The sequence below is a fragment of the Bufo bufo genome, chromosome 5 (assembly GCF_905171765.1).
Source record: "Bufo bufo chromosome 5, aBufBuf1.1, whole genome shotgun sequence".
Taxonomy (NCBI): domain Eukaryota; kingdom Metazoa; phylum Chordata; class Amphibia; order Anura; family Bufonidae; genus Bufo; species Bufo bufo.
Window position 1 is genome coordinate 564,817,470 of NC_053393.1, and position 22,256 is coordinate 564,839,725.

The 22,256-nt window shown below is 49.9% G+C and overlaps 3 protein-coding genes across 4 annotated transcripts in view; 1 reads left to right on the top strand and 2 right to left on the bottom strand.

Moving 5' to 3' along the window:
• Positions 1–1,740: 1,740 nt before the first annotated feature.
• LOC121000947 overlaps positions 1,741–22,256 on the bottom strand; it is a 47,137-nt gene continuing 26,621 nt past the window's right edge. Inside the window, exons 6-14 of the mRNA XM_040431772.1 lie at positions 19,604–19,831; positions 11,075–11,209; positions 10,684–10,737; positions 10,251–10,298; positions 7,813–7,968; positions 7,082–7,162; positions 6,729–7,007; positions 6,354–6,413; positions 1,741–6,114 (exon numbers count right to left, since the gene is read on the bottom strand). Of these exons, the coding sequence (XP_040287706.1) occupies positions 5,807–6,114; positions 6,354–6,413; positions 6,729–7,007; positions 7,082–7,162; positions 7,813–7,968; positions 10,251–10,298; positions 10,684–10,737; positions 11,075–11,209; positions 19,604–19,831 (1,349 nt within the window). The 3' untranslated portion in view covers positions 1,741–5,806. The remainder of the gene's footprint in view (positions 6,115–6,353; positions 6,414–6,728; positions 7,008–7,081; positions 7,163–7,812; positions 7,969–10,250; positions 10,299–10,683; positions 10,738–11,074; positions 11,210–19,603; positions 19,832–22,256) is intronic.
• LOC121000951 (protein SPT2 homolog) lies at positions 8,037–8,689 on the bottom strand. Of its 2 annotated transcripts, none has more exons than XM_040431778.1 (2): positions 8,191–8,689; positions 8,037–8,157 (listed from the first exon to the last, which is right to left on the bottom strand). In XM_040431778.1, exons 1-2 carry the CDS (start codon positions 8,663–8,665, stop codon positions 8,150–8,152), a joined length of 483 nt encoding a protein of 160 aa, XP_040287712.1. In that variant the 5' UTR covers positions 8,666–8,689; the 3' UTR covers positions 8,037–8,149. The 2 variants fall into 2 exon arrangements, with proteins under 2 accessions (XP_040287712.1, XP_040287713.1); XM_040431779.1 differs by having other exon boundaries at positions 8,131–8,298; positions 8,365–8,689.
• Positions 18,460–19,567, top strand: LOC121000950 (uncharacterized serine-rich protein C215.13-like). Its single transcript, XM_040431777.1, has 2 exons — positions 18,460–18,803; positions 19,011–19,567. The coding sequence occupies exons 1-2, from the start codon at positions 18,651–18,653 to the stop codon at positions 19,533–19,535; spliced, it is 678 nt and encodes a 225-aa protein (XP_040287711.1). The 5' UTR covers positions 18,460–18,650; the 3' UTR covers positions 19,536–19,567.

The following is a 22,256-nucleotide window of genomic DNA, read 5'->3' on the forward strand; positions in this document are numbered from 1 at the left end:
TAACATCCAGCCTCTAGCCATGCAGTCTACCATTACCACAGTGTATTAACATCCAGCCCCTCGCCATGCAGTCTACCATTACCACAGTGTATAACATCCAGCCTCTAGCCATGCAATCTACCATTTCCACAGTGTATAACATCCAGCCCCTCGCCATGCAGTCGCCTTTACAAATATTAGTGACAGAATGGCTCATTGTAAAGATCTCCCTGAATTCTAGAGTGGTCCTGTAACAGGATGTCACTGTTTTCAAAAGTCACTTCCTGAAATGTGTTCCCTCTTAGATATTCCACCAGCACCTGTGTGCGGTGTTATTGAAAAGTGGAAGGAGCCAGAGCAACTCGGCCACTGAATGGAAACCATGTAAAGTTACAGAGCGGGGTCTCTGAGTGCTGAGGAGCAAGTGCATGAAAGTCACAACGCTCTGCTAACTCCATAGCTGCAGAGTCCAGACCTCCTCTGCTATTAATATCAGCACTGTGCTGTGCTGGGAGCTTCACGGCATGGGTTTCTGTGGCTGCTGCATGCCAGCATTCAGTCATTGAGGTCTTGTGAATAAGTCTGGTGATTGCCAGGAGAATGTTACCTGCCTGACTGCATTGTGCCCACTGTACAGTGGTGGAGGAGGAGTAATACTATGGGGGGTCTACAGGGGTCGGCCTTAGACCCTTAGTTCCAGTAAAGGGAAATTTTAATGCTTCAGCAGACAAGACATTGTGGACAATTGTATGGAGACAACTTTGTGGGAATGGTTTGGGGAAGACCCTTTGTTTTGCTCCTCCATGACTGCACCCCTGTGCACAAGCTCCATAAGACATTGTTGGGGGAGTCTAGAAGAACCTGACCGGGCGCAGAGAGCCCTGACCTCAAACCCATCCAGCTCCAGGACAGAGTGAGAGCTGGGCCTCTCCTCCAACACCAGGGTCTGACCTCACAAATGCTCTTCTGGATGAACAGGCTAGAATTCCCATACTCAGCAGGAAAACATTTACTGGGACGTAGCAGTGACTTTGTGCCTTTACGTCAATGCAGTTTTCTCCTCCCCAGAGACGGCTGTGTGCAGAATCTGTAACCTGATCTTCATCTGGTCTCTGCCTATAATAAGACTAATTGCAGCTGTGAGCTGAGGGTAATGATCCGGGCCGGAGAAGTGGAGCAGTTTTCTCGAATATGATTTATGACAAATAGAGATGGGTGAATTGATGCTGTTCCTCCCAGTGAATCCCAATCTGGTGAATTGTTTTGCAAGGTATCCGCCATTTCGTAGACCAGAAGGCAGGCATGGGGCAGGAAAGATGAAGGACGACTACGTGACCCTGGGTGGTGCCCCTAATACAAGTTAGCCAATCATGAGGGACTACAGCTGTCATGTGTGGCTGTGTCATAGGCGGTATATAAGATCCCAACCAGGGAATCCATATACCGTATATTTATGAGGCACGACATGTGTCAGAGGGAGCAAAGGCATTCAGTCAGCCTAGTTCAGGGCGTTGTAGGAGGCATATGTGGCCGGACGACATAGCGGGGGGAGGGGGCGGCCAGCAGTGCTGGTGCGGGCGGGTAGTTCGGCCCTGGAGAGGCGTGCTTGGGCTCTGATGGAAGGAGGGCTGGGCATCGTAGAAAGATAATAATGCCCACCTGGGCACCTTACTGATTAATTTGCATAATACAAAAAGTCAATTACGCAAAAATGAAAGACAGAAATGCAGAATGAAGGGTACATCAAGAAAGAAGGTATTTTATTGTACATGGCAATAGTTTTACGTTCATATTGCTAATCCATGTGACAGATTTCCTGGGCGGATGTATCGTGTCAGAGTCACCGTATACTGGAAATTGTATCCCAAAAATTCCATTTATCAAAAACTCTTGTAGTATAGGGGACATGATGTTCTGGCTCTCTCACTGCTAAACTGCTCTGCTGTCCGATTGCGCATATTATTCTAAAAAATTGTTCAAATTTTATAAAATTTGGATATTTCATTTTTCACTTCCTGTAAAATGTACTCTGCCCGATAGCGCATATTATTGTAAATAATTTACACTGATGTCACATTTCATCCAGTGTTAATTAAGTTGTGCATGTAGTTCTGAAAAACGTTTTTTAGCCGTTTATGAGAGATTTGTGTCCCGGGCCGGACGAGGTGTTCTGGTAAATGAAGAGTGGCAGCGGGCGGAGTTAAAAAAACAGGAATGTGCCCCTGCGTCGTCCACCACGGAGCAGCTGTTGTGCAGGTAGCAACAGCACACTTGGTGGCAGCCGTAAGGCCAGTCTTCTGCCAGGCAATAGATTAAAAGGGTTTTCTGAGACTTAAACATTGATCACCTGTCCTCTGGATAGGTCATCAGTATCTGATCAGTGAGGACCCCGCCAATCAGCTGTTTGAGAAGGCAGTGGTGCTCCTGTGCATCGCTACCTTCTTCCGGCTCACCAACCGCAGCGCCGTCTATAGTATAGTGGCCGTTCTTGGTATCACAGGTCACCCCATTCACTTTTATGTGGCTGTACTGCTCCTAGGCCACGTGACCAATGAACGTTTCATCACTCAACCTAGGGAAAGTAGAAAGAAGGCTGCGGCAATCACAGGAGCTCCACTGCCTCCTCAGACAGCTGACCGACAGAGGTCCTGGTTGTCGGACCACCACTGATCAGATACTAATGACCTATCCGGAGGCCAGCCCCTTTAATGTTGGGGAGGAACTGGATAACATTGTGGACTGGGTGGCTTGCTCATTATGTCAGTCACACCAGGACGAGATTGATCTCACCTCTGCCTGGGTTCCGTTCCTTGACCCCTTCTTGAGGGGCGCCTTCTTTTCTACTAAGAGACAACATCCTAGTGCTAATGCAGATATTCCAGAAGAGTCAATAACGAGGAGGTTCAGGAAGACACGGAGGACATGAGTGAAATGCATAGCTGTGTGAGTGGTGGCAGTAGGGGCATTTGTAGCCATGGTGGTAGTAGGGGCACTTGGGCCAAATCTAAAGGTGGGACTCATCAGGGGCAAGGAGCCCGTGATGACATCGCAGTGTGAGAGAAGGGGCAGAATCCGGACGACGAGGAGGTGGTGACAGCAAAGAAAGAGCAGAGCACATACTGTATGGCCAAAACACCCAAAGAAATCGCTCGAGGCAGATCTGCTCCTGCTGTGCTCGGCTCAGGGGCAGGAGATGCTGCTGTTTGTGCCCTGGGGAGGGCAGAAATGTTTATCCCCTGTGAGGGAATACTCCCCCACTGTGCTGGCCGAGTGTGCAAGCTCTGCAGACAAAACCTAAGATGCGACCATTCAAGCACAAATGTAGGAACTATTTAAAGGGTATTTCCAGGATTTTAATATTGATGACCAGGGTTGAGTGAATCGAGCTTCCGATCACAGAAGTGGGCTTTGGTACTGAGGTCTGAAATGGGCTTTGGCACTGGCTGGTACCTCGATAGCGAAGCCAACTTCAGATTCCTATTTTAAAATGTTTTTAAAGATGCAGATAGGAATACCGTATTCATTTACCGAAGTCTGGTGCAACTTCGGCCGAGACAAAATTTTACTACACGGAGCCCATGCATTTTAACAAATCGACCTCTGATCTATGATCGAAAGCTCGATTCGCTCAACCCTATTGATGACCTATCCTCAGGATATTCAAGTGTATAGGACGGAGCCGTCCCATAGAAGCCAATTGGACGGCTTGTATTTACACTAATCACTGCTGCGATGTCAAGCAGGTAAACAAGGAAGGCAGTGCTGGTATGGCGTGCGCCGACTCCTCATACAGCTGATCGTTGGGAGTGGCGGGTGTCAGACCCCCGCTGATATGATAGTGATGACCTTTCCTGAGGACAGGTCATCAATATTAAAATCCCAGAAAACATCTTTAATCACATGAACCGGCATCACATTCAGCAATGTCAGCACGAGTGTCCACCTCCCCAGAGCACGAGTGTCCACCTTCCCAGAGCATGAGTGTCCACCTCTCCAGAAAACGAGTGTCCACCTCCCCATCATCAGTAACCAGAACACATCCAAGATCAGCACGGTGTCGTTGTCATCATAATCAGTCATCCATAATGAAATGAGTGGGCAGGAGCCCAGAGTGCTTGTGTCCAACTGACTTCAGTGCCTTTAGGCAACTGTCGGCATGTGCTCAGCCTCGATGGATGAAACCTAGCCGCCATTATTTCTCAAAAGTCATCCCTGTCCTGTACTCTCATGTGGTGAAGAACCTGCCGCTGTGTGGCAAGAAGCAACCCACCATCGAGGGACAGGAAATGTCTTTCATGGTCACTGGGTCAATGCATTTCATCCAGTGATGTCTCTGCTCCACAGCAAGGAGGCCAGGTGCCACTGCCACCAAGCCCTTATCCACCTCCAACTGAGAGAGGGCAGAGCGTTGCTCCCCTTCCCCATAGGATAAGTGTAGGCTGAAGAGTCGACACGCTCAGGAGCCTCACACAGCTGATCAGTTGCTACTGTGCATCGAGCAGTAAATGTCCTGCTGGAAATCTCCCCTTTAAGTATAACTGGGCAACGTGGCCGGCGACAAGTGCAGGAACATTGTGGCTGTGCGGCGCTTATGGCGGTGGAATTGGTGGAGACTATTTCACATAACACCAAACCTGTTGCTGGTCCCCAATAAGTGATCATTTTAGGAACATTTTTCATTTGAAAAAGCATTAAAAAAATCAGGCAACGCAGCAACGTTATCAACCAGACTGTTTTTTCGCACCGGCTCCGGTCCGTCCACCCATGGCTGTAACTCGGACATTACAGAGTTTTACATGGGTCGGCTCCCGTCCTAGCAGACCTCAGAGTGTCATACATGACTTTTCAGGGCAATCGCAGCATTTTTGATTTAGGTCGAATGTATTTGGACCCCAAAACACTTTGAAGAAATTCCCTTATAAGGTTTCTTAAATTTGTTGAGCCGGCACAGATTTAACTTACAACCTGGCTAAAATGCGGCATGTCTTCTTTAACCTGCTGAAGCTTAGCCAGTGTGTCACCATGTACAGGACTGGATGGTGTATTACTAGCCCCCGTCAGCTCCATGGCTGACTTCACACACTGCAGTCAATGGGAAGAGCCCTCAGAATGCAGGAAGAAGCTCCACAGTCTCTGTAGATGCGACCACAGACTACATGATGAGCCACCATTCATGCCTGACCTGAATACAGTGACAGGAACAAGGGGCAAAGGGCGTTTTTTTTTTTTGAGATTTTGGTAAATCAGAATCCAAGTAGCGAACAAGGAATATTTTATTATAAGTGAGGGGAGCGGTCCTGGTCTAGTAATCTGCTGCTCTGGAGGACGCCAGGTAAAGAGGACACAAGGAGTTTGTTCAGACCTAAGAAACGGCCGGAGGACACATGGTGGTAGTAATCAAAGTGAAAAAGGAGGAGAGAGAATACACCCCCACAACATATCACTCCCATCATCCCTGTCCCAGGGAGGATGCACAGCCCACTGCAGCATCAAGCAAGAGCAGGGCTGGGAGCAGAAGAGACTGAAGAAGATATCATGCTAAGTGTATGATGATGTCATCGCTGGGGCAGAGCTATCTCACTATACAGACGAATACTTAATAACATAATATTGTATAGTGCGTGTCGTCATTGACAACAGGTAATATGCGAGGTCCCAAAAGCTTCCAGAGAACTCTTCAGCGGTGATGACATCACACACCTGGGCTCAGCATCACCCATGAGAATGAGCGCAGCTGACCAGACGAGTCCTTTCAGACAGCAGGGACATGAGCAGACTGGACGTTAACCCTTCTCACAGGAGAATCTTGCCGTCCAGGATCTTGGTCTCAGATACTTAGGTGCATCTGTGATGTCTTCTGCTCGGAACAGTCCTCCTCATCTGTGCTGAGGTCCGCTGTCTGTAGTAGCAGCTCCTGCTGTTGGTCTACTCGCTGGAGTAACCGCTCCATACGGAAGATGTGAAGCGCCAAGTGCCGATTTTTTTTTAATCGTGCCATAGAGAAGGAGTTTCTAGGTTTTGGAAGCCCACGGTGGTGCCAAGGTGTCCTGGGTATCTGCCCCTCAGAGGTGTTCTGCTCCTCCTCCTTGATGTCTCGCTGGAGTGGATAAGAACGTCTGCGTCTCCAGTTGTTACCTGTGTAAATGAATGTAGAAAAGGTGACCTGAAACATGGAGGATCCTCACCAGAGATCGACAGACCGACTCCAGTAACATCTGCAGCAGGTGTCAGAGTACGACCCCCCAATGCTAAAGGAATCCATTACCTACCGTCTAGATCAAGTTTAGCTAAAGGGGAATCTAGATACCACCTGACCCCAGACTACTTAGGGACTTCTACCTGTAGAGAGTGCCGAGTATAAATGACTGGGTTACCTGCTGCAGGGGCCGATTCTGCTGCTTTCATAGACTTCTTGCAGGAGTCCTGTCGGGCAGCTGTAAAGCAGAATAACATGTACAGGTGGTGAATAATCATGGCACTGACAGGGCAATCACACGATCAGTCTGGAAGCAGGTCTTACAACATGGATCTAGAACGTAAGACTGTCGATTTAGTCTAGAACCTGCTCAGCACCCTCTCAGGATCTCCTGGTGCACATCTCTGCTCCTTCTACTACTGTTGTACACTAATTGGTATGCTCATAACACCACGACCATGGTGGGCAGAGGATAGCAGCAGTGATGACTGGATGCCTGACCAATGGCAGTCATTACCCAAGGCCATCCTAACATGATCCTCCAGTCAGTTACCTCTCCTCAGCCGGCTTCTTATCTCCTCCAGCCGGTCTGGGTCTCGGTTGTTGAAGTCAGTCCATCGGTGTCGGAGCTGCCGGGGGGTGCGCAAACATCCAGACAGAGGCTCCAGGCGTCGGGCGATCTCCAGAAGGATGGCTTTGCGCTGCCTGATAGGGATGGCTCCGGCTCGGATGTGATTATCTGGCAGAAAGTTATCCATTAGTGCAACAAAACACTCCAGCTCTGCCGGTGAGAAGTTTGGGGACCTCTTGCTAGATCTTGTTCCTGGGGGGTCTGTCAGAAGAAAAGTGATGTCAGCACCAGTGAGGCGGACAGGGACTGATTACAGGACACTGCAGAGTCCCCACCTTCCTGCTGTGAGCTCGTCTGTGACTCCGGCCTACATGGTCCTGAGAGAGGAGAAGACTCCAGCTTGACACCAGGCTGACCTGTGACCACAGCAGAAGGTAATTACATACATTATATCAGTGACCCTCTAATATTCTGGGCGGTCAGCAGAGAGGGGCCATATTGCGATATACACACCTGACGGCGGGCGTTGAAGGAACACACAATTTGGGGAAGCATTATGCTGAAAAGGCTCAAACTTCTGCCGGAATGTGCAAAATATTTTGGCTTTCTCCATCACCCTTTTTACAAAAGTAGTTATGCTGCGGGTGAGAAGAAGACTGCCACAAAGTACAGCTGAAATCTATGATCCCTGGCAGGGGTAGAGTTCATTTTCTGGTGCACAGACCTTCTGAAGCTGTGGCAGAATTATTACCTCAGGAGTATCGCACGCCAGCAGAAATGATTAGGACTGCCATAAGACTTAATCCCCCCAAAATCCTTCATAAATCCATGGGAATGAGGAGCAGCTTGAGAACTGCTTAGGTTGTCTAGGTCATGAGACTTTATTTACAGCATTGGATTGGGACGCCCACAACCACCATGTGGAATATGGGATCTGGCTATTCTCACACAGGGTGCCCTTCCCCTCCAGGGAGTGCAGGCACAAGGTTATGGCGGCCATGATTCCTCGACATCTCCCAGTCTAATCACTACCTACCTCACATCAGTAGATGGTCACATTCCTCACCTCCAGGAGGGGGCGTCTTCAAATGGACAGAATCCTCTGGGGACACAAGAGCTGGGGACAGCGGCTCAGTGCTTTGCCGCTCAATCAGTTTCCTCACGTCACTCTGGCCAGACATCACTGACTCCGGGGAGGGAATGTCACTACTCCAGCTTCCTCCTAGGAGATGAGGCTGGTTATTCAGACAGCATTAGTTATAGTATGAGGGTCTCTGGGGGGAGTGCAGTAATAAGAGCAGATTACAGGGGTGGACACTGAAGGGGCTGTCCGGACAGTAACATTTATTTTATTCTACAGGTTAGAATTACTTAAATAGGCCTCCACTGCTCCTGTTCCGATGCTACCCAGGTTCTCCGACACTCCTGTTCTCATGCTTCCCGGGTCCTTTGCTGTTCCCGTTCCGATGCTTCCCGGGTCCTCCGCCTTTCCTGTTCTGTTGCTTTCGTAGTCCTTTGGTACTCCGGTTCTGATGCTTCCCGGGTCCTCCACCTCTCCAGTTCCAATGCTTCCCAGGTCCATCACCTCTCCAGTTCCAATGCTTCCCAGGTCCTTCACCTCTCCAGTTCCAATGCTTCCCAGTTCCTTTGCTACTCCCGATGCTGCCCGGGTCCTCCGCCTCTCCTGTTTCGATGCTTCCTAGGTCCTTTGCTACTCCTGTTCCGATGCTTCCCAGGTCCTTTGCTGCTTCCTTTCCAATGCTTCCCTGGTCCTCCACCACTCCCATTCTGATGCTTCCCAGGTCCTCCACCTCTCCAGATCCCATGCTTCCTGGGTCCTTTGCTACTCCTGTTCTGATGCTTCCCTGTTCCTCCGCCACTCCCATTCTGATGCTTCCCAGCTCCTTTGCTACTCCCATTCTGATGCTTCCTGAGTCCTCCACCTCTCCTGATGCTTCCCAGGTCCTTTGCTGCTCCCGTTCTGATGCTTCCCGCGTCCTTTGCTGCTCCCTTTACGATGCTTCCCAGGTTCTCTGCCACTTCTGTTCTGATGCTTCCCCGGTCCTCTGCCTCATATGTTAAGATACTTTTTGGGTCTTTTGCTACTCCCGTTCAGATGCTTCCCTGGTTCGCAACCTCTCCAGTTCCGATGCTTCCAGCATCCTTTGCGACTCCCGTTCAGATGTTTCTCGAGTCCTCCGCCTCTCCAGTTCTGATGCTTCCCAGGTCCTCTACTGCTCCCATTCTGATGCTTCCCAGGTCCTCCGCCTCTCCAGTTCCCATGCTTCCTGGGTCCTTTGCTACTCCTGTTCTGATGCTTCCCTGGTCCTCCGCCACTCCCATTCTGATGCTTCCCAGCTCCTTTGCTACTCCCATTCTGATGCTTCCTGAGTCCTCCACCTCTCCTGATGCTTCCCAGGTCCTTTGCTGCTCCTGTTCTGATGCTTCCCGCGTCCTTTGCTGCTCCCTTTACGATGCTTCCCAGGTTCTCTGCCACTCCTGTTCTGATGCTTCCCCGATCCTCTGCCTCATATGTTAAGATACTTTTTGGGTCTTTTGCTACTCCCGTTCAGATGCTTCCCTGGTTCGCAACCTCACCAGTTCCGATGCTTCCAGCATCCTTTGCTACTCCCGTTCAGATGTTTCTCGAGTCCTCCGCCTCTCCAGTTCTGATGCTTCCCAGGTCCTCTACTGCTCCCGTTCTGATGCTTCCCAGGTCCTCCGCCTCTCCAGTTCCCATGCTTCCTGGGTCCTTTGCTACTCCCGTTCTGATGCTTCCCAGGTCCTCCACTATCACTGCCTGGAGCGGGTCACCACTGCAAGTGGCTAGCGGTTATCTCCTGTGAGGAGGACTAGAAGGTAGTCACTGGCATGTACCTGGGAACAGAGGTGAGGGACCAGTGAAGAGAGTACTGAACTTCTTTTTCAGCCATTCTTCTTTCAATTCACTGCATGTTGTCAATCAGTGTCTGACCAGAATGGACATCTCCTCCAGTCACAGCATATCAGTGTTCACACCAGGTAAGACAGACATATGGATCTGAGGGTTACCATAGCATCGGGGCACCCATCTGATGGACACTCACAGGTCACTGGTGAACGAAAAGAGTTAAATGGGTTGTCATACCTCCATTTTCCCCCCGGGCAGCCCCCCTGACTTGACCATCGGAGCAGTTAATGCTCCGATGCTCTCCTTTGCCCTGCGCTAAATCGCAAAGCATTTTCAATAGTTCTGGTGACGTACCGGGCTCTCCATGGGGCTGCCAGGAACCCCGGTGACGTCACCGGCACTAATGGGCAGGCTTTAGCGCTGCCCTAGCCAGTAAAACATAGCCGAACACAGTGCCGGGGCAAGGGAGCACATCGGAGCATTAGATGCTCTGATGCCAACATCAGGGGCGCTGCCTGGGTGAAAATAAGGGTATGTCCGGGTTCAGCTCTGAACCCGGACAACCCCTTTATTACAGAAAATGTACTCCCCACCATATAGGAAATGCTCCTCACCTCCTTCATCTTCTTCACTGTCCGGCTCGGATTTAATCATCCGCAGTCCTGGGATTAATCATAAGAGAAAAACATCAGGGAGCAAAAAACGCAATGGACATGAGAGTGAGCGCAGCTCTGCCAGTCCGAAAACTGGGGGATCTGAGTATCAGAAGGGAACGATGAGAACCTCCTGCTCGGAAAATCTCCGGCTCATAACACTGACATCCCGATACTAGAATACTCACATCCCGATACTATAATAGTGACATGTCGGGACTATAATACTGACATCCTGGTATATAATACTGACATCCTGATACTATAATACTGACATCCTGATACTATAATACTGACATCCCGATACTAAAATACTGCCATCTCAGTCACATCACTAGCCTCTCTCCGACCATAACACTATGATACTGAGGGGTCTCCCGTCACACACCATTACCTGGGTCTGCGAGTCCATCAGGTATCTCTGGATCCACGCCCACCGCAGGGTCACCTGTTCCAGATAAAGGAGAAGACATTACACCTGTACATGCTGAGGGCCGGTACCTGCACACGTGTGGTTCTGTATTAGGTGACTACGGTGACTGGTTTTCAATTCCACATAAACTTAAATAAGTAGAAAGTGCAGCAAATATGCAGCAAAACCCAAGATACACTGGTATTCCCATTCATTACAATAGCGCCGTAGCGGTATTTCACCGGGCAGAGGAAGCAAGAACGGTGCATGGGAAGGAACCTTAATAGTTCATATAACAGGAAGGTATCAGTGAAGGTGACTGTAATATCAGGCTGGATCTCAGGAGAGCCGTGCGGACCCCGGACAGAATTACCTTGTGCATGTAGAGATGAGTATAATGCAGCAGTAGTCGCTCTCCCCGGAAATCTCTTCACCACTCCTGAGGATCCATGCAAACCACTCTGCTCCTCCATGCACTCTCCTGCCGATCGCTGCCCCCACCTCTTTCCTGAAACATCACACATCAGCAGAAATCTCACGTGTCCACCATGTCCTAACATACCTTTACCTTAAGCTGACCACAGACACAAGACCACCATCAGCAAAAACCTTCTACTCCAACAGTCAGCCATAATTGTGTCCTAATGTTCTGCAGACATCTCTCCAAAAGTGTTTTTCTTCACTAGTTTCTGAAGAGAAAGAGGGACAGCTGGCTCAGGCCTTTCCTCAGCATCAATCCCTTCTTCTGCCAGGGAGGAGACTGCAATAGACAGCCCTATGCCTCGTCTTAGGGAGGAGACTGGAGAAGCCAGCCCTATGCCTCATCCTAGGGAGGAGACTGGAGAAGCCAGCCCTATGCCTCGTCTCATGGAGGAGACTGGAGAAGCCAGCCCTATGCCTCATCCCAGGGAGGAGACTGGAGAAGCCGGCCCTATGCCTCATCCTAGGGAGGAGACTGGAGAAGCCAGCCCTATGACTCGTCCTAGGGAGGAGACTGGAGAAGCCAGCCCTATGCCTCATCCTAGGCAGGAGACTGGAGAAGCCAGCCCTATGCCTCGTCCTAGGGATGAGACTGGAGAAGCCAGCCCTATGCCTCGTCCTAGGGAGGAGACTGGAGAAGCCAGCCCAATGCCTCATCCTAGGCAGGAGACTGGAGAAGCCAGCCCTATGCCTCGTCCTAGGGATGAGACTGGAGAAGCCGGCCCTATGCCTCGTCCTAGGGATGAGACTGGAGAAGCCGGCCCTATGCCTCATCCTAGAGAGGTAACTGGAGAAGCCAGCCCTATGCCTCGTGCTAGGGAGGAGACTGGAGAAGCCAGCCCTATGCCTCGTCCTAGGGAGGAGACTGGAGAAGCCAGCCCTATGCCTGGTCCTAGGGAGGAGACAGAAGCCGGCCCTATGCCTCATCTCAGGGAGGAGACTGGAGAAGCAAGCCCTATGCCTCGTCCTAGGGAGGAGACTGGAGAAGCTGGCCCTATGCCTTGTGCTAGGGAGAAGACTGGAGAAGCCAGCCCTATACCTCGCCCTGTATTGTTTTGCACCTGAATTCCTCCAGTAAAGAATCCCCCTGGTTACTGCAGACTCTGACTCTCTGGACTTATTTCCCATTAGGGTGCACCATTCCTTTCGGAGAGCAGCAACACGTGGTGACACCTCGACAGTGTCTGGGAGACCCAGCGTAGCCACTGTAATTTGGCATCACGAACAGGATCTGGTCCAGCCCCAGCAGTAATTGTGGATCCAGCTCCAGTGGCAACTACAGGAACGCCCCAGCCCGTATCTGAGGTGAACCAGCAACATATAAGCATCTGTACAGTAAGTGTTACCCTTGTGGGGTGTTCTACAAGCAAGTGACTGTGCTACTGAGACTGTGTCCTGCATTATTAGCTACAGATTTGCTAGTGAGGGACTGGGTTACTGCCTCATAGTGCTACTATACTTTGCTGCCATGTCAGTAGATGGAGACCGTGATCTGCCTGCCAGGCCAGTCCGGGGTCTCTAGCCTTTCTCCAACATTACTCTTGTCAGTGCCATACGTTTTTGGTGCACCATGGTTAACGAAATATGGAGGAGAGCCTATAGGCCTCAAAGATTTTAGGGATCAGATGAGCGCCATTTACAAGATGATTTCCCTTAATGATGACCAGAAAGTCACTATGTCGATTGGTCAGTTGTAGGGAGCAGCCCTCAGGGAGGTCATAGGAAGCAACAAGGTAAAAGAGGAGAGAAGATTTACAAGAAGAAAAACTGCTACAAGAGGACATTGTGTTAAATTATAGGGGCAAAGGGTTAACAGTAATATCAGGAAGTATTACTTTACTGAGAGAGTAGTGGATGCATGGAATAGCCTTCCTGCAGAAGTGGTAGCTGCAAATACAGTGAAGGAGGTTAAGCATGCATGGGATAGGCATAAGGCTATCCTTCATATAAGATAGGGCCAGGGGCTATCCATAGTATTCAGTATATTGGGCAGACTAGATGGGCCACATGGTTCTTATCTGCCGGCACATTCTAGGTCTCTATGGCCTATTACTGAGACGTGTACTGCTGACCACATTGTAGACAGACTTGTCAGCGTGTCTGACAGACGCACAATATCAGGGTTAAAAATGCATTTCTTTAGCCATAAACAACAGATGGGTGAAAACCTGGGAGAGTTTGCTCTGAGCCTCCAGGAAGCTCTGGTGCCATCCAGCACATGGTCCACATCAGGTACTTAACCCAGACCCGACTCTGAAAGACCAGTTTGTAGAGGGTGCCAGACGATGCTGAGAGTTCTTGCATTACAACACCCTGATCTGCCATTCCTTGACTTTAAGGAGCTTGCAGTGAAGGTACTGGTTCTGATCCAGACCCAGGTGATAATTGTGCCATTATGTCTGAACAAAGGAGCGCACCAGTAGAGTCCGACGTTAGGAAATGTCATGAAAATACCAAAGTTAACGAGGAGTTGGTGTTGCAGCTGCAAAAATTTTTGAGGTGTTACAAAAAGAGGTCATGGGCATGAAACATGGCCGCCAGCCTGATAGAGGTACATAGTGTCCTAGAGGTAGACGGTTCTAATGGTAATCCTAGGAATTATGGTCGATTACCCACTGACCAGTTTGATGCCAGTGGCCAACCGATATGTCGTAAGTATTAAAAAGTTGGTCATGTGGAGCGGGAGTGCAAGAAGTTAAACTAGTGTCTCCTGGGGCAATGGACCGACCCTCAGGGGGAGACTGCTGGGTCCAGACTTTTCTGCATATATTGGTGACTGTCCTACAATTACTGCATTAATGGTGTGTCCTGCCTTGCTTTAGTGGACACTGGGTCACAAGTGACTGCGATGCACCTGCCATTCTATCAGCGGCATTGGGAGCGAGACCATCCTACTCAGAGGAAGATCAATGTAATCACCAGCAATGGCCAGCCCATAGCGTCCAGGGATACTGGGAGCCCACTGGGCAAACTGGTAACAGTGGATTACAGATGCAAGGGTTAATAGTTGTGCATGATGAGGGTTTTCCCCCCAGTTGTATTGGGAATGAATAGTATGCAGAACTGTGTGGAGGAATTGATGTGTACACTCCAGAAGAGTTAGTTACAGTCCCTTTGCCGGACCGCAGAGTGCTACAGCAGACACTGGGGGGCGCTCCGAGGGCATAAACATTTCAGGGACCACAAGGTTGAGATTAGAGATGTAAGGGTTACTGATGCTAAACCCATATGGCTACAACCTCACTCAGACACATTACTGTGGTGTAAAGCATGTATAAGACCACATGGACAGGCTGACCAGGCCCTTGTGGAACCTTCCTTGAATAAATAAGAACTTGCTTTGACCCTACTGAGTGTCAGTGTTATTTCTTCCGTGCACGTAAAATCCTTGGATTACTACTAATTTGGAGCAGCAGATAAAACGTCATTGATCCTGATTGGGGCATCTTCAACACTATACTGGATGGAGGTGAGGAATACTCGGTGGCTGCCCGCAGTCTAGTCACTGTGAAGCGTGGCAGGTGCCCGCCCGCATTAGTGACCGACCTGTTCAGCTGAACAGATACCAGACTGGTGCTAAATTAATACATGTTGGGAACGATCATATTGTCCACTTCGACTGTCCAGCCACGCAGTCTGCCAGCCGGGCGGAAGTCTGTCCAGAGGGTCTCTGGTGGGAGCAGCTGCACATTGGGGATCAGGACCCCCCGCTGAGTGGAAGGAGGGCGTCCTGAAGGTTGGTAAGGAGCATGAGGAGCTTTCAGTAAACACCCCACAGATCCAACACACCATCCCTACTGGGTTCACCTACCCATTAAAGATACAGGCTCATACCACCCGCCATGTACCAGCAGTGACACAGCTAGTGAACGACATGAAAGCCTCTAAAGTAATTTGGGACAATCATAGTCCTTGGGCCGCACCCTTAGTGTTTGTGCATAAAAAGGACGGTACAATACGATTCTGCCCCTTCCAGTTCTGAAATGTATTCCTATTGGTCAAGGCATGAGGTGACATTCTGCAGCTACACAGTGCTGCTGACCCTTGGTTCATAGACTGCACCATTGACCCCTTGTGGATTAGCAACTATTTTGTGCCATTGAGGATTGGAACACGCTGGTCTGCTATGGCTAAAGTGTGAGGACAGCCATAGTAATCCTCAACCTGCATACCAGTGACACTACTAGGAGTTCCCTGAACAGTTGCCCTAGCATAAGACTTCACATTTCTATTTTATTCTATTTTATCCATTTAGTGTTTTATCTAGTGTTTTACTTATGTTGATTGGATTATATCTGTAACCCCATTGGCGCCTTTTATAAATTTGTGATTTAATGTGGTTGAAATTGTAATTTTTATATATATGTATCATTGATTGATTAAATCCATTATATTACAACCATAGTACTGTATCGAATATCCATTGGTTCCAGATAGTCGAGTGCCCTCTTATTATCTACTGCCATGGAGGGTGGGGTTAGCCCAATAAAAGGTCTAAGGCAGGCATCTCAAACTCACGGCCCTCCAGCTGTTGTAAAACTACAACTCCCACAATGCCCTGCTGTAGGCTGATACCTGTAGGCTGTCCGGGCATGCTGGGAGTTGTAGTTTTGCAACAGCTGGAGGGCCGCGAGTTTGAGATGTCTGGTCTAAGGCATGTTAACAGGAGAGAAGAATGTCTTGGAAACTAAGCAGACTGTACGCGAGTCTTCTTTTATCGGTGCTGTTTGCTTACACTTGCAAATCTCCTTATATCTAAAATAGCTAATAGTACTTTACAGGGATCAAGATTTGACGGTACCAATGGACCCGGCCCACTATTACAAATTCCAGAGGTCAGACGTTTCCTGTAGTTTTTGACCAGGTTTGCACTCACTGCAGCAGGGGTTTTGGCCCGCTCCTCCACACAGATCTCCTCTACATCTGTCAGGTTTCGGGGCTGTCACTGAGCAACACAGAGTTTCAGCTCCCTCCAAAGATGTTCTATTGAATTTAGGTCTGGAGATTGGCTAGTCCACTCCAGAACATTGATATGCTTCTTACGGAGCCGCTCCTTGGTTATCCTGGCTGTGTGCTTCGGGTTGATGTCATGTTGGAAGACCCAGCCACGACCCATCTTCAATGCTCTGACTGAGGGAAGAAGGTTGTTGCTCAAAATCTCACAATATATGGCCCCATTCATCCTCTCCTTAATACAGTGTAGTTGTCCTGTCCCCTTCGCAGAAAAGCCCCCCCCCAAAGCAAGATGTTACCCCCCCCCCATGCTTCACAGTAGGGATGCTGTTCTTGGGATGAAACTCATCCTTCTTTTTCCTCCAAACACGACGAGTGAAGTTTAGACCAAAAAGTTCTACTTTGGTCTCATCTGACCACATGACTTTCTCCCCGGCCTCCTCTGGATTATCCAGATGGTCATTGGTAAACTTCAGACGGGCCTGGACATGTGATGACTTGAGCAGGAGAACCTTCGGTCCAATGCATGATTTGAAACCATGACGGCGTAGTGTTCTACCGACAGTGACCTCTGAAACTGTGGTCCCCGCTCTCCTCATGTCATTGACCAGCTCCTCCCTTGTAGTTCTGGGCTGATTCCTCACCTTTCTTATCATTAGTGATACCCCACGAGGTGAGATCTTGCATGGAGCCCCAGTCCGAGGGAGACTGACAGTCGTCTTTAGCCTCTTTCATTTTCTAACAATTGCTCCAACAGTTTATCTATTTTCACCAATCTGCTTGGCAATTGCCCCGTAGCCCTTTCCAGCCTTGTGGAGGTCCACAATTCTGTCTCTGGTGTCTTCTGACAGCTCTTTGGTCTTGCCCATGGTAGTAGTTGGCGTCTGACTGACTGTGGGGTGGACAGGGGTCTTTACAGAGCTCAGACAGGTGCTACTAAGATAGATTAATGAGTGGAGTAGAGGTGGACTTTTTAAAGGCACAGTAACAGGTCTTTGAGAGCCAGAAATCTTGCTGTTTCTCAGGTGTTCAGATACTTCTGTTCAACTGTGCAAGACAAATCCATTCTTTATAAATCATACAATGTGGTTTCCTGAATTTTTCTTTTTAATTCTGTCTCTCAGAGCAGGAATGCACCTACAATGTGAATGTCAGACCCTCCATGATTTCTAAGAGGGAGAACTTGCAAAATCGCAGGGTGTTCAAATACTTCTGTTCCTCATTGTATGTTGTGATATATATCCTGTTCATTATCACTGTATTTACATAGCTCTGTGGAAAGGGTTAATGAATACTGAGAGACTGCAAGGGTAATTTCACACTAGCGTTATTCTTTTCTGGTATTGAAATCCGGTAAAGGGTCTCAATACCGGAAAAAAACTGATCAGTTTTATCCTAATGCATTTTGAATGGAGAGCAATCCGTTCAGTATGCATCAGGACGTCTTCCGTTCCGTCCCTTGTACGGTATTTGACCGGACAAAATCCCGGAGCACTACCGCACTTGCCGGATCCGGCATTAATTTCCATAGAGATGTATTAATGCCAGATCCGGTAAACAAGTGTTCCAGAAATTGTCACGAAATTGTCACGTTTTAAATACCGGATCCGTTATTCCGGATGATACCGGATCCGTCTAACGGATCCGAAAAAAACATATTTCCCTTTGTTTTCATACGGTTTGCCGGATCTGGCAGGCAGTTCTGTTGCCGGAACTGCCTGCCGGATCCGAACAACACTAGTGTGAAAGTACCCTTAGGACTTTGATTGAGAAGCTGGTAATTTTCCACAGCTGCCTTAGGGTTTAAAGAAGACCATGTTTTGGAGGGAAAAAGCCAGACTTGTTTACCACCAAAAACCAGACAGACCGACCCTGTGAATGTCTGGTTTTAGCTTTATGTCTGGAAACTTGTTTTTGTCTAGAAAACCTGTTGTGTCATTACCATTGAGGATCATTGAAGCTGTAATGTAAGTCTATACCAGACGGGAGCTGAAACATTGTATCTGTTTGTGCTGAGCTTCTCCACTCCACCCCTCCCAATAGAAGGTTCTAGTCTAGCAAAAACTGCATATAAGGAGAGCAGTCAGAGCCCCTAGTGTGCTGCAGTTAGGGACCAGTGCTTGGAAGAGGAGACTCTGCCAGACCACTGAGTGACCAGAAGAAGACGCTGAGATGGGGATACGCTGCCACAGACCCTGGGTCACCAGCCTTGGATCAGGGTACCAGCCTTCTGACAGAAAGAGGGACAGCTAGCACAGGCCTTTCCTCAGCATAGAACCTTCTTCTGCCAGGAGGGGACTGGAGAAGCCAGCCCTATGCCTCGCCTGTATTGTTTTATACCTGAATTCCTCCATTAAAAAAGCACCCTGGTTTACTGCAGACCCTGACTCTCTGAACTTATTTCCCAACCTGCACCACGTCTTACCATCCCTTCCGGAGAGCAGCAACACGTGGTGACAACTCGACGGTGTCCGGGGGACCCAGCGTAGCGTTGGGGCCGGCCACTGCAGAGGTTTATGTTATACCATTACTACAGAGCACTGCTCCTCTTCATCTGTCCTTCTCCTCATCCACCTTCAATGCTCCTCTTCATCCACCCTCTGCACACCTCATCCATCCTCCCTCTGTGTTCCTCCTCATTTACTCTCTGCTTTCCTCCTCATCCGCTCCTCCTCATCCGCTCTACCTCTGCGTTCCTCCTCATCTGCTCTCCCTCTGTGCTCCTCTTTATCTGCACTCTGAGCTCCTCCTCATCTGCTCTCTGTGCATTTCCTCATCCGCCCTCTCTGCTCCTCCTCCTCTGCTCTTCCTCTGTGCTCCTCATCCATCCTCTGTGCTCCTGCTTATCCACCCATTGCACTCCTCCTCATCCGCTGTCCCTCTGCGCTCCTCCTCATCCGCTCTCCCTCTGTGCTCCTCCTCATCTGCCCTCTGTGCTCCTCCTCATCCACCCATTGCACTCCTCCTCATCCGCTGTCCCTCTGCGCTCCTCCTCATCCACCATCCCTCTGCGCTCCTCCTCATCCACCATCCCTCTGCGCTCCTCCTCATCCACCGTCCCTCTGCGCTCCTCCTCATCCACCGTCCCTCTGCGCTCCTCCTCATCCACCGTCCCTCTGCGCTCCTCCTCATCCACCGTCCCTCTGCGCTCCTCCTCATCCACCGTCCCTCTGCGCTCCTCCTCATCCACCGTCCCTCTGCGCTCCTCCTCATCCGCCGTCCCTCTGCGCTCCTCCTCATCCGCCGTCCCTCTGCGCTCCTCCTCATCCGCCGTCCCTCTGCGCTCCTCCTCATCTGCCGTCCCTCTGCGCTCCTCCTCATCCACCGTCACTCTGCACTCCTCCTCATCCACCGTCCCTCTGCACTCCTCCTTATCCACCGTCACTATGCGCTCCTCCTGATTCGCCCTCTGTGCTGTCCGTCATCTTCCCTTCTCACCTTCCTGTAAAAGCAGAGCAGTGTAACTCACCTGACTTCCGAAGTGGAGGTGGCACAATGTAGTGCCCCTGTGCATCGATGTGTGTGGTTAATGAAGTGTGCACAGGAAGGTCAGGCAAAATAGGGAAATAAGCGGAAGACTCCCTGGACCTCTCATCCCATTCAGAACTTAGAGGGTCCCCCTGAGCCTCCTCTCCTTCTTCTGAGGATGATGAAGGTGATGAAAGTGGGCGAGAGAGCCTCCGTTTCCACCTCCTCCCTGTAATAATAAAAATAAAAATATAATTACAATATGTGACAAAGGAAGGGGAGGATATCCTGTCTCCACTCTGCTCATACACTTGTGGCTCCTGTCTCCACTCTGCTCATACACTTGTGGCTCCTGTCTCCACTCTGCTCATTCACATGTGGCTCCTGTCTCCACTCTGCTCATACACTTGTGGCTCCTGTCTCCACTCTCCTCATACACATGTGGCTCCTGTCTCCACTCTGCTCATTCACATGTGGCTCCTGTCTCCACTCTGCTCATTCACATGTGGCTCCTGTCTCCACTCTGCTCATACACTTGTGGCTCCTGTCTCCACTCTGCTCATTCACATGTGGCTCCTGTCTCCACTCTGCTCATTCACATGTGGCTCCTGTCTCCACTCTCCTCATTCACATGTGGCTCCTGTCTCCACTCTGCTCATTCACATGTGGCTCCTGTCTCCACTCTGCTCATTCACATGTGGCTCCTGTCTCCATTCTGCTCATTCACATGTGGCTCCTGTCTCCACTCTGCTCATACACTTGTGGCTCCTGTCTCCACTCTGCTCATTCACATGTGGCTCCTGTCTCCACTCTGCTCATACACTTGTGGCTCCTGTCTCCACTCTGCTCATTCACATGTGGCTCCTGTCTCCACTCTGCTCATACACTTGTGGCTCCTGTCTCCACTCTGCTCATTCACATGTGGCTCCTGTCTCCACTCTGCTCATTCACATGTGGCTCCTGTCTCCACTCTCCTCATTCACATGTGGCTCCTGTCTCCACTCTGCTCATTCACATGTGGCTCCTGTCTCCACTCTGCTCATTCACATGTGGCTCCTGTCTCCTCTCTGCTCATTCACATGTGGCTCCTGTTTCCACTCTGCTCATACACTTGTGGCTCCTGTCTCCACTCTGCTCATTCATATGTGGCTCCTGTCTCCACTCTGCTCATTCACATGTGGCTCCTGTTTCCACTCTGCTCATTCACTTGTGGCTCCTGTCTCCACTCTGCTCATACACATGTGGCGCCTGTCTCCATTCTCCTCATACACACGTGGCTCCTGTCTCCACTCTGCTCATTCACATGTGGCTCCTGTCTCCACTCTGCTCATACACTTGTGGCTCCTGTCTCCACTCTGCTCATACACATGTGGCTCCTGTCTCCACTCTGCTCATTCACATGTGGCTCCTGTTTCCACTCTGCTCATACACTTGTGGCTCCTGTCTTTGCTCTGCTCATTCACATGTGGCTCCTGTCTCCGCTTTTCTCATTCACATGTGGCTCCTGTTTCCACTCTGCTCATACACTTGTGGCTCCTGTCTCCACTCTGCTCATACACATGTGGCTCCTGTCTCCATTCTCCTCATACACACGTGGCTCCTGTCTCCACTCTGCTCATTCACATGTGGCTCCTGTCTCCACTCTGCTCATACACTTGTGGCTCCTGTCTCCACTCTGCTCATACACATGTGGCTCCTGTCTCCACTCTGCTCATTCACTTGTGGCTCCTGTCTCCACTCTGCTCATTCACATGTGGCTCCTGTTTCCACTCTGCTCATTCACTTGTGGCTCCTGTCTCCACTCTGCTCATACACATGTGGCTCCTGTCTCCATTCTCCTCATACACACGTGGCTCCTGTCTCCACTCTGCTCATTCACATGTGGCTCCTGTCTCCACTCTGCTCATACATTTGTGGCTCCTGTCTCCACTCTGCTCATACACATGTGGCTCCTGTCTCCACTCTGCTCATTCACATGTGGCTCCTGTTTCCACTCTGCTCATTCACATGTGGCTCCTGTTTCCACTCTGCTCATACACTTGTGGCTCCTGTCTTCGCTCTGCTCATTCACATGTGGCTCCTGTCTCCGCTTTTCTCATTCACATGTGGCTCCTGTCTCCACTCTGCTCATACACATGTGGCTCCTGTCTCCACTATGTTTATTTACATGTGGCTCCTGCCTCCACTCTGCTCATTCACATGTGGCTCCTGTTTCCACTCTGCTCATACACTTGTGGCTCCTGTCTTCGCTCTGCTCATTCACATGTGGCTCCTGTCTCCACTCTGCTCATACACTTGTGGCTCCTGTCTCCACTATGTTTATTTACATGTGGCTCCTGCCTCCACTCTGCTCATTCACATGTGGCTCCTGTTTCCACTCTGCTCATACACTTGTGGCTCCTGTCTCCACTCTGCTCATTCACATGTGGCTCCTGTCTCCACTCTGCTCATTCACATGTGGCTCCTGTCTCCACTTTGCTCATTCACATGTGGCTCCTGTCTCCACTCTGCTCATTCACATGTGGCTCCTGTCTCCACTCTGCTCATTCACATGTGGCTCCTGTCTCCACTCTGCTCATTCACATGTGGCTCCTGTTTCCACTCTGCTCATACACTTGTGGCTCCTGTCTTCGCTCTGCTCATACACTTGTGGC